Source organism: Lates calcarifer, linkage group LG3, assembly GCF_001640805.2.
Source record: "Lates calcarifer isolate ASB-BC8 linkage group LG3, TLL_Latcal_v3, whole genome shotgun sequence".
NCBI classification, from domain to species: domain Eukaryota; kingdom Metazoa; phylum Chordata; class Actinopteri; family Centropomidae; genus Lates; species Lates calcarifer.
Genome location: NC_066835.1, coordinates 664,048 through 676,643, shown reverse-complemented (window position 1 = coordinate 676,643; position 12,596 = coordinate 664,048). Strand labels below are relative to the sequence as shown.

The following is a 12,596-nucleotide window of genomic DNA, read 5'->3' as shown; positions in this document are numbered from 1 at the left end:
GCTGTGGTGTAATATTAACATGTAGAAATACATATAAAACAAAATGTGGAGATAAATTTGACATATGAAACAGCTAATCAGTTAAGCTAATAATACTTCAAAATATATTATTATTCATTTCACATTTTGTCATTCTTTTTGGTAAATTTCAAATATATTTATTTTTTAATTTAGTCGTAGATACACATTTATTTATTTCTTGCATCATTTTCGAGCGTCCATCATCTTTGAGGAGGCTGAATCTGTATTGGTGCGGTGTAACTGTACACATAGATTCACTTACTCATTCATCTGTGGCAAGTGGCTGACGTGCCTCACCTTCTCACTCAGGTTGATTTTATTTTGAAGAGTAATGGAACGATTTCCGGTATTTGCCTATGTGAACCTATGTGACTTAACACAGAAATGGTTTTTGTGTGTGTGTGTGTGTGTGTGTGTGTGTGTGTGTATGTGTGTGTGTGTGTGCGCGCGCGCGCTGTGTGTGTGTTGGACGGGGCCTATGGACAGTAGAGTTGCAGGCTGTTGGAGGGCAAAGTTTATAGCGGATCGTGTATCTCGTGCTCTTATCAGCACCGAGGTCGGACAGACGAGCTTCAGCCGCAGCAGAGCTGCGGGACTCGGAGCCGGTGTGTGAGCACATCCAGCATGTAGCCAGGACTCAGGACAGCTGCGTTATCCTGCGTATGTCTAACGTCTTATATTTAACGAGCCATTTAACCTTAAATGAAGAATGTTGAACCTATTTTTGGACGTGTGTGTGACTGTCAGTGTTGTTGTCTGCGTAGCTGTTGTATTTGAGGCTGTTCTCTCTCTGCCGTGGCCCTCTGTTTGATCCCGTCCACTGCACAGATCCGCGCCCCGGTGACCCGCTTCAGCCATGGGTGGGAGTCTGGGTTGCCACCGCTCCATTCCCAAGGACCCCACAGACTTCAGCTGCGCAAAGCGCAAATTCAGCGCTGCGTGTAACTTCGGTCACATCCTGGTGAACCAGGAGCGACTGAACATCAACACAGCCACCGAGGAGGAACTCATGACTCTCCCTGGAGTCAACCGTACTGTGGCTCAGAATATCGTGGAGTACCGAGACTGTATCGGGGGGTTTAAAAAGGTGGAGGACCTGGCTCTGGTGAGCGGCATCGGCGCCACCAAACTGGAAGCGATCAAACTGGAAATATGCGTCTCCAGCAGGACCAGTTCATCTCAACACTCCCCGTCCTCCCTGCGCAAAGACCTGGATCACCAGTCCTGCACCGGGATAAACATTAATACCGCCACTCCGGCGCAACTCATGAGTATCCGAGGCATCTCGGAGAAGATAGCCAAGAACATTGTGGTCTACCGGGCAGAACACGGCCCCTTCAAAAGCATCGAGGACCTGGTGAGGGTCAACCACATCAACAGCTCCTTGCTGGACAAAATCCGCTTCCAGGTGTTCGTAGAGCGTTCCAGGGCGCCGTCCACCAACACTAACGGAGGGCTTACTTGCACCACCAAGTCCCACCCCAGCCCGACTTCATTCAGCTTCAGAAGCGACGACCTGGACCTCCCGCCCGGAGGACCGACCCAGATCATCTCTGTGCGGCCAAACGTCGAGCCCCCGCCTGGGCTGCGGGACGGGAGGCCCGTGATGCGGCTGGCTACCTGGAGCCTGCAGGGCTGCTCCTGTGACAAGGCCAACAACCCGGGGGTCAAAGAGGTGGTGTGCATGACCCTACTGGAGAATGAGTAAGTACAGCTTTCACTTTTTACCTGTACTAATTCTAGGACTTATGGAGAGGTTGGTAGTTCTCACCAGATGGATATACCTGAAGCCAAACTTGATCTTTCAAGGTGATGCAGAAAACCTTTCACAAGTCCTTGAAAACCATTAATTAAAATGTAAAAAATAAAATGAACTCATGTTCTTCATTACTGATAAATGGAAGAGATGAATGAATTAAGTAAATGAAGTAACAAAAGAGCTAAAACATAATTGTTACAAATATAAAAACAATATCTTGGGCACATACATCATTTCACAGGGAATATAACTTTAATCCAAAATGAGTGAGTTTCTTTTAAGAATACGTTTGACCATTAAATATAAAAAGTGAAATAATCAACTATCAGCCCGCATTGTGCTTGTCATCTTTAACACAGTGCCATCAGAGCCACACTTCCTTCATTCTTGGCACAGATGGCTTATCCAAGTCCTGACTGTGCGCAGCAGTGCTACCTTGAACCATATCTGGGCTAGGGCAGTCTGATACTGCATGTGGGATATTTAAAATAAACATGTTAACACATTCTTGATTAATGTTGTGGACGATCGTATGGTGACCTACAAAAGCTAACTGTTCACTATAACTCAAGCAAACCATTTACTACCAGCAGTGGAAGTAAGCAAGTGGGACAGTTTCACAAGTAATGCTGTAGGCTACAGTTTAGATGCACGGCCAGCTCCACGCTTTTTTGAAGCAGAATAGAAGAATCCTTACAAACTGGGTATCACACTACAATGTAAAATGCCTGTGTAAAAACTTAGAAGGAAGTACAGTATCAGGTAAAGAAGATTATTATGCATTAATAATTACTTCATCTTGTCACCCTGTCTTGCTTAGAGAACTTATACACCATGTTAGTGCATGGTATATATTCCTAAATATAGTTGTGATGATCAAACTGTGCAAAACAACAGTCAAAATAAATAGTCATTGTCTCTGTCTGCGTGTTAAGATTGGCTTTGTGAAGTGAACCTTTTAAACATAATAAGATACAGACTAAAGTGAACACCACCATTCTCTGTGTTTCCTTTATTCTACCCAGTGTTACGTGGCCCAGGTCAGGCTGTTTGAGAAATTGTATTTCTAGGGAAACCTGGTCATGAAATGCAGAATAAAATCTGCATCATCCAGTAGTGTAAAAAGCCAAAATGCTTTAGTCAAATACACACAGCAAGCAAGTAAAAGTAACTTGTGAATGTAATAGGACATAGTACAATTTCCATTATAGGATTCTGGGCTGAAGCTGTGTTATTGTGACACAGATGATTCCTTATACAGCTGTTTGACAAGGTGTCATTTGTAAAGAAAATGGATGAAGAGCAGAGAGACCACCACAGTCTGTGGCTGTCCAATTAAAGCGAGTGCACTTTTACCCTGAGTGCAACATTTGTGCAGATAACAGGAAAATGGGCCTCTGTGAATTTAGTTTAATCTGCTTAGATAAACATTGAGAGCAGTGTTTCACTGTGAGGTTGCACTGTCAATGAATAATAAGATTAGTTCAATAGGATTCTATGTGTATTTGCTTAAGAGCAAGCTGCTCAACTCACTCTTTCTAAAATGTCTCTTGGCTCAGGCCTGTGATGGCTTGACATGACATGTTACACAAGATATTTACTTTGTCTGTTCATATGACTACTCACATGGCCTCCATGTCATTAATTTATTCTTTGTTCATGATACACACTCGAGCAGGGTGTGACCGGACTTTCTCAGTGTCTGTGGGCACCAGGTTACACTGGCTAGGTTTGTTAGCTGTGATGTTTTGAACTGTCACTGCCATAAGCATGTAAATCTGTTAAACACTCTAAACACCTCCTTGAACATGACTTAAGACCTTTGTTGAATCATCTGCCTCTGGTCATGACTGTGAACTTAGGAGAACTTAGAGGAAATAAGAAGGAACTTAGAAGAAGGAAATGCTATCAGTTTCTCTATGTGTTTCACACACTGCTGACCCACTGAACAATGTTCTGTGGAAAAGCCATGAGAATGAAGGGATCATTCCAGTGCTCTTCAGGAAATTTTTTGTAGCATGGGTTTGAGATACGCTTAAGTCAAGAAAGGAATCTGGGAAAATACATGAAAACATTTTTCTCTAACACTTGTTAGAACTGCCATAAGCAGTTATTCAGTTCATCCCTATTTCAGCCCTTATCAAAGGCCCTTTACAGCATGTGGAATCTGCAAGAGAAAAATGTCTGTGTGAATGTTGGGTCCTTTAGAAACATTGATTTAACTGATATACTGTTTCTCACTATTTCTACCTTCACCTACTCTTCCTCCTCAAACAAAAGACTGCTGGCTGATAACAGCACCATTGCAAAGGAAACTAAAACTAGCCTGTATGGTCTTTTTCTTAAATAATCATTTTGTCTGTAAAATCTCAGAAAATTGTAAAAGATATAATATGTCCCAGAGTATAAGTGACTGTTGTGTATGTTTTGATAAGAAATGTCAGACTACCTTTGGCGCCAGATTAGCTCTTCCCCCATTTCTGCCTCCTCTTCCATCTCCCACCAAACCCACTTCCTTCACTCATGCCTCCCACTTCCTGTGTTCCTAAGCTATTGGTAAAAACCCCAATGGTGATAGTGTTGGTATTATTGTTATGGGGGAGGACATCGTAGAGGAGATATGCTGTGTTTGCACAGCCTGGGCTCTGTTGTGTGGGCAATCACAAGATCCAGGCTGAGTTTACACACTTCCTGGCCTTCCTCCAGGCGCAAGCAGAGAGCTTCTAGAGGTCAATGAACTCCGGCTTACCAAAGATTACCCAGCAAACTGCGGTCAGCCACCACAGACTCCCAAGCCTGCTGATGGTAGTAATAACCTGGCCATTAGTCAGCCTCAGTCACTGGGCAGGAGAGAAGTGAAATTGCTGCTTCTAGCCCTTACCAGTGGGGTCAATTTCGATCAAGGTGTAGTTGTGAGCTGACAGAGCCGCACTTGACTAAGAGAAAATGTGGCTGCAGTGCTGAAAACCTGTGTTGCTGTCAGATTTACTCCAGGAATGGCCTTTTTCTTCATGATATTCATAGAAAGACTTTTCACTCAGGGGGTTCCTTTCTTGAGCCAAGCTGGAATTCAGCTGTCTGTTTTGAAATCTTTACATGGTGTCTGATATGTCTTGCGATACTGTGCAACGGTTACTGCATGAAGCAAGAATTTAAATGCAACAAATGACATCCATCCTTGCTCTCTAAATTCTAAAAAAAAAATAAAAAATCCTTGTTCACTGTGTAACATCACACATTCATCCAGATTACATCCCACCTACCTGACACTTCAGCCCACACAGGAAGTGAAGAAACAAGACATAAATCAAGTTGCAGCACAGCAGTGAGGCAGTGATCAATCCAAACAGAGAGACTCACCAAAACTATGTCTTTTGTCATCCTTTTGATTTCCTTTTGGTATGAATCATTATCGATGTGCCAGGCTGGTAAACACGAGCATGTGAAGAAGTCATGTCAGCAAGTCACTGACATGACTTTTGTTATGGCTTTGAACAAGCAGAAGGAATAGTTCCACATTTTGAGGAGATGTATTAACTCTCTTTTGAACAGTAAGATGAGAGTATGAAAATAACTCTCATGTATGAGTGTTACGAACAGAGCCAGAGTCAAGATGTAGACTTAGATAAATGTATAGACTGGGGATAGTGGCTGACTTTCCTCGGTCTAAACTTACAACCCATTTATTAATGTGTTGTATCTTGTTTGTTTTATCCGTATGAAACAAGTATGTCAGCTTAGTAAGTCATAATTGCTGAAACAATCTCTGCAACAACCATCTACCTTTATCCTGTCTACAGGGCACACAAAGTCAGAGGAAATTTATCTAACCTTTAAAGGCCTGAGGCTTACATTTACGTTACATTTACTCATTTAGCAGATGCTACACTATGCTCTGGGCCTGGACAGCTTGCCATTATCATGGGGAAAATGAATTCCCAAGTTTATCAAGGTATCTTATGGAATAATGTTAGGCTGGCTGTTCACCAGCTGAAGCTCAGTAGAAGTTGGGTGTGGCAGCAGGACAATGACCCTAAATACTGAAATAAATTTACTTGACTTCAGATTAAGTGAATCCACCTTGTGGGGTCAGACTGCAGATCTTAACCCAACACAGATGCGGAGAATGACTTCAAAGGATAGTTCACACCAGACATTCTGAGCCGAAGCAGAAGAATGATCCAAACTTCCTCCTAAATGCCTGATCCACAGCTACTGAAGAGCTGGACTGAGGTCTCTGCTACCAAAGGAGATTCAGCCAGTTATCAAATCCAGGGGTTCACTGACTTTTTCCACCAGCACTGTGAAGATTTACTAAGTATGTACTATAATGATCATGTGGTAAGACCAAATAATGCAGAAAACCAGGTCATTCCAAAGGGTTCACATACTTTTTCTTGCCACTGTAGCTGCACAAAAATATGTCCTTCAACATTCCTTTTGAGTTGTAATGTTAGTTTGAACATCAGTGTCCGTTTCATGGCCTGAACAAGCCGATCTGTAAAGCTGAAAGGTTACTCAAGGCTGTTTTTACTTTCTTTTTTGTCACAAGTCAAGACATTCAAGTTTGTTTTCACTGCTGCGTCTGTAGATGACTTCTGACCTTGCTGACAGGGTTGATGATAGTCTGTGAAAGCTAGTTGACATAACACACAGCAAGCTGTATTTTCAAAGAACAAGACAGTGTAGTTGGCTAAATCAGTCTCATCCTGGACTGTGGTTTTGTTTCCGTATGGAGAACTCAGTTTTTTTTGTCTGACAGAGCATTCTAGCATTTTACAGGCTATCAAATCATACACAGAGAATCTGCAACTACTGTTCTGACCTAAATTCAGGCCAAATAAAGAGAGGAAACCCTTTAAAATAACCTCTATGTAGCTAATTAGCTAGTCAGATGTAGCACACTGAAAGTCAAACAGCTCAGAAAACTTAACTTAATAAGGTCTCAGTTTAGATGCAAAATCATGTGATCTTGATTCTTTGGTACCGCTGCTAACACTCTGTCCTTGGCTCATGAGTTACAGTAACCAGAGCAAATTTTCCTGGTAATTCAAAATGGATACTGACTCAAAGAAAAGAGGCATTTTTGATAAATCTCCCAAGAACTTCTATTTCTTATTAAATAATTACAATAAATAAACTGCAAAAAGGGATCAGTAAATGTATTGTAGTTGGACTTGAAGTGACTGGAGTTTGTTGAGATTCAGAATCACACAGCAGTATCTTTCTTCAGTAGAACACTCAGGGTTAAACAAATAATGACGCCAGTTCATGCAGGTTTGCTGAAAATGAAAAGCATTTGGCTTGTGTATGCACCATAAAGCCATAAAGGATGCAGTCTAGGTGTGGCTGTAAAAAGAACATGCTAACATGAAAAGGACACAATTTACACAGCATACAGGTTGTTGCCCAAAACTATCATGCTTTTAATATAGCATAGTGGTTATAATAGTATTTTTATTTATATTTAGTCAGATGTTACTGGTCAAAGCTCACAAACTCTTTGGCCATGTAATTTTTACATTTCTGTTATTCATTAACCATGATCTCATTTGTTAACAGTAATTACACCAAGGAAGCAGTTCATTTTAATCTATCATTGTGCAAACAGTTCTACACAGAGCGCCTCTCACTCTCAACAAACATTGTCACCTACAGCAGAGCCACTCCCAGGCTTTGTAAGTGACACAGACTGTCAGAAACTGTGCTTACATGTGCGAGGTGGCAAATCTGCCTGTTAACTGCAACCTACACAAGCCCAGTCTGGCTGTTGAGATTATGCACCCAGGTGGTCTGCACTGTAGGACTGGACTATGTTTCTCCTAATTCAGATACATAGTTCGGCAGAAGAGTCACACACTTGCTTCGCAGACTGAACATCAGGAACACACAGAAACATGCTGAATATTTGTACTGTCCGTGTTACATTAGTGAAGTGGACCTCTCTGACACAACTTGGTTCAGTAAAGGAATCCAGAGAGGTTGAGGCCAGCATGGGTGCTGAGGTCATGAGGATGGGGTGCTGGGCTAGTGCGAGGTGTTAGGTGCTCATGTGGAAATTTCCATTTGGCACAGCATTTTATTGTGGGTAAGTTAGTGTATCTCCCAGCCACTCTGTCTCTTAGGCCAACACAGCATTGCCAGCCCAGTTTCTTCAGCTAAACAAAGGTGATTTGGACTTGTTTGTCTCCTCCAACACTGAGCAGCAAATCAAACTGACTGACTGATTTACTACAGTCAGTTGCACAACACCATTTTAATCAGTGGGATTCACACAAAAGATACATTACCTTAGAAGCTCTGAGGAAAATAATGGATTCATGTACTTGATCAGAGGACTAAATTTTAAAGGAATACTCAAAAGAAAACTTGTGTAGGAAGTATAAAGGAGGGCTCTTTGGATCTGAACAGACTTCAGTGCATTCCAGTGGTGACAAAGTTGTGAAACAAACAAACAAAAAAAAAATTCTCATATATCTTGCTAAACTATGACTCAATAAAAGCTTACATTTGCTGCTAGCATAGTTTTAAATTGATTTATTGTTGTTATTGTTATGTAATCAATGGAGCTCTATTCTACTAAAATTGACAGGGACAAATATGTCTCCCAGCTCATGGTCATGCTTTCATTTTGCATTTATGTGTTCACTTTCAACTTGATTTCGTTTTGATGGGAAACAATACCAAAGTCCCATTCAATCTAAATTGTCTGGTGGTTAAAGCTGCTTCAGCTGAGTTTTGACAACCAAGGACAGAAAAAATATCAGAATTATTCAACGGATAAACAGCTACTACCATATCACCAGCTTGTATAACTGTTGCCTATTGACACATCCAGACAAAACAGAGCAACATTAGCATTTGTTTGGAGTCATGTTGAATATAAGTCCAATATTCACTCTCCTGAGCAGTCCTGAGAAAAATAGCAATGTCACTGAGGTCTGAATACTCCACTATGTCCACCCGGTACTGATTAGTTTTGTGCTTTTGTGTTTTGTACAGTGGGTTCGTCAGAGCCTTTTCACTGACAATAGCTGCCACCTAAAGTTAGAAACAAGGTTGATGAGAGCAGTGTGACTTCACTAGACAGAAAATGTGTTGTAAAACCAAAACCTGTGGGTTCATTGCTGCGTTTTTTACATATCCATACAGTCATTTGATTTAATATTAATATATAACATGGATAACATGGATAACATGTTATATATGGAAGTAAAACTACCCTATGAACAACTGATTCACATGTGGAATTTGTGAGGAGGAAAACTCATGTCTTTAATATCTTTTAAAAGATTATTATTATTACAATTGTATATTGGAAATATTTTCTTTGCATGTTATTAAATATTGTTGTCATCTTGACATTATCCTCCTGTAGAATATCCTGCAAAAGTTATTATCAAATATCTCCTTTTGTAAGATTTTAGTATATGTTTGTGCATTGCGTCTCTTTTGCAAGTCATGTTTCAGCCTCACAAACCTTGTTGTAGAATGCAGCTTATTTTCCTGGTAATTTATGTCCATTGAAGCAGTGTATGTTAGTTGCTGGCAACCTAACATTTTAGATAAAACAGATTTTTTCTTGACAGTGACATAATAGGGGATGTAGGAAGTAGAGGCCAGTAGAGAAAGAAAATCCTCCTTGAGTTGAGGTTAAAACATGAAAACCTCACAAAACCACAAAGGTTGTTACAAGGTGATACAAATGAACTGTGAAACACCTTCAGAATAGAAATGCATTATCACTGTGTGCTGTTTAACTGCATGCACTGAGACTGAGCAGCCTTGGGCCCTTTCCTCATTCAGGGCTAGAAAGTCATGCTCTCCAGACATGTTGTCCATGGTCATCTCTGCTGCTACCTTTTGTCACTTCTGATTATGCAACCTCGTGTGTGCTCAGTCTGACAAATCAGACACTCATCATTTGGCTTCATGATGTCATGTTTTTGGCGACATAGTAGTGGAAGATATGAAGCTCAGAAATTCCTTGCCAGTGTATGTTTAACATCAGCAAGACTTTCTGCTGTCATGGTGATGACACAGTGAGCCTCTCTACACTGTCTCAGGCTTATTTCCATTTCTTCTGAAATGTTATTTGCATCAGGATTATCTCCAATAAACACAGCACATTTTGGTGACCTCTAAAGGCCTGGCTGAATCACTGACTCAACAATATTCACCATGTTCTGATGACATGGCTGACCCTCAGGTCCGCTCAATCTCTGGGATTGAATCCCTGCCAGTGGAAACAGGAGGATCAGGATTTTAACCACCAGGAGTGTAACAGGGTCTTTGTGAGAGTTTTGTCCATTGTGCAGAGGGATCACATTTACGGGAGAGGAAAGAGGTATTGTCTCTGTGAGTGGAGGCCTGTTTGGTCTGAACACAGGATCTGTGGACTCACTGATCACAAAGGCGACAAAGTTTCTGTTTGTGATCTCACTCAGTCTCTGTGTTACATAAGTGAGGCTGTTCTGTTGAGTGAAGCGGAATGGCTAAGCAGTTGTAACAGATGGATTTGCAGGAAAACTGAAATAAGGATTATTGATACTGGTGGTTCATTTGTAAATAGTCTCAGTGGTGTAGTTATGTAAAGAGTTTCTAAACCATTTGCAGTTGTTTTAATATAGCCTAGATTAGTCTATGTTATGTCTGAATACTGTGTATAATCTAGTCTAAAAATATACAGATGAGCTAAAACATTATGACAAAAAAGGAAACATAAAAGTAGAGGAAGTTGAGCCATTAAAATAATGATTTAAAAAAATAAATTTTGCAAGGCAATTTTGTGTTTGATTTAACAGTAGTTAAATAAAGTTAGTTTACTTGTAAACCTTGATTATTTGTGTAGTCTCCCTGATTTTTGTCCTGGATTTGAGCTGTTTCATGACATGGCTTGTCCATCTTGAATGGACTAGTTTAGTGGCTTTTTGGCCTTGTTTTTATAAATGTGTGATTGTAATGCTCCAGGGTTTGTTTCAGGGTGGGTGTGTGGCTATTCTCAATGCTGCAAGAATACAGCAGAAAAAAGAAGAGCGGACTTTTTTCTAGCTCGATGAAAAATGACAAAGCCATACAAGCCAGGGCTGCAGATTTCTGTCTTTTTTTTGGGTTTGGAAATGTAGGAGTCAGTGACAGTTGACTTGTGGTCACTGACAGGTTAACTAAGATAAAGGTGCCATGCAGAGTTTTCTTGTAAACATGTAAACATTATACAGTAATGTTTACATTCAGTGTTGCATTATCACCACAAATAGTTAATTAGTGGCCCAGCATAAAGCTGACAGCTGGTGTGTGTGTATCACCCACACTGTCACAATATACAGTCCAAAACAGTTAGCATGTTCTGTCAGAAGTCTTGTAATGTGCAGTATTGAACATTCCAACCTTCAGACTTGTACCTTTAAGTCATGTAGTATGATCTGATGAGTGAAAATATGATCAAAGGTAGTTCACAGAGCACATGTGTTTTGAATAAGAAGAGACATCAGCATAACCCGGCACAGGATATTCAGGACTCAGCCTTTTCAGCTCAATGTCTAATAGCCTCTGAGCTTTCTAAACATACATTTGTTTTCATGTCTTTATTAGCAGCTGTTTTAATTGATTCTTTTACCAGTCATAGTGAATGGAGGAGTGTGTGTGTTAAGGATTAAAGTTCACACGTCTAAAATGTGGCAGTGGTAAATTCAGTTCTTAACTTCTTTCTTAAAGGTTCTGTATGAATCAATCAAAAACCCTTGTTATTACTGACACCTGTGGCTGTTAAGCAAACTGCAGCCTGCGTCCTCTTGCTCACACTTATGCGTACTTGCATTCTGCAAGTAGGTGGGTGCGAGCATTCAGACAGTTCGTGTGCAAGTATGAGTCACAGTCCAATCATGGCAATAATGTTACCGAGCAAACAAGCAAAGGTTAGCCAGGTAGCTGTAACTTAGCTACACTGCAGGGATCCACTGTTGGTTTTTTAGCTGATGAAGTAAGTATCAAACTGCAAGTTTACCAGCCAGATCAGATCAGCCCCAGGATCTGGATGAATTAGCAGATGTTATCCACTCAACACAGTAGTTTGTTACTGATTTCTCCACATTAACAGTAAAGCTAACATTAGAAAGCATTAGCCAGCTAAAACCTTATTATCACAGGCTTATATTTCACAGGCTTTGCAGTAATGTTGGCTCTCCTGTCCAATAGGAAGAGAACCAGCTCAGGGCCCGTAAAGCTGTCTCTCCATGAATCAAATGCCCTGCTGACGTTGACCCTAGTTTTCCCCTGACAATTCATGTTTGTCCAAACAAACTTCATGAGATAAAGTTTTTTTTGCTCTTGCGTGGAGTGTGCTGCAGTATTTCTTGTGCTGGGAGCCAGTCATTTCACAACAGTGGCAGGCTCCATTCCTAAGCTAATGATAGTACACTGCCAGTGCTGTAGCGGTGCAGAAGAGAGACTTTTATTGTTTTGGTAAACGAGGGAGTGAGCATCTTGAACTTGACCCAAGTTCTTCACATAGAAATCAGTCTACAGGGTGTTATAGACAATGGAAAAAGTCAGGGATTGAATCTCTTTTTATGTCACGTTACGATCCTTTCACTCATTGGTAATAAAAAAACAATTATTTCATGTAAATTGCTTCAGATTCTTCTGTACAGTACCTTTAAATACACCATATGATTCTGTTTTTTTGCCATAATCTGTAAACTAAGTGAAGAGGATTTAAGCATACAATAGTGGTCATATCAGTGTTTGCATCAGTTTGTGACACTTACTTGAGCATGAGTTGATCCATGTCGACAAAGCTGTTCCCAAGTATCATGAT

At 40.7% G+C, this 12,596-nt stretch overlaps 1 protein-coding gene across 1 annotated transcript in view; it reads left to right on the top strand.

The window, feature by feature from the left end:
- The first annotated feature begins 446 nt into the window (after positions 1–446).
- The window catches only part of eepd1 (endonuclease/exonuclease/phosphatase family domain containing 1), a 31,006-nt gene continuing 18,856 nt past the window's right edge, over positions 447–12,596 (top strand). Inside the window, 1 exon segment of the mRNA XM_018695434.2 lies at positions 447–1,725. Coding sequence (XP_018550950.1) covers positions 878–1,725 — 848 coding nt within the window. The 5' untranslated portion in view covers positions 447–877.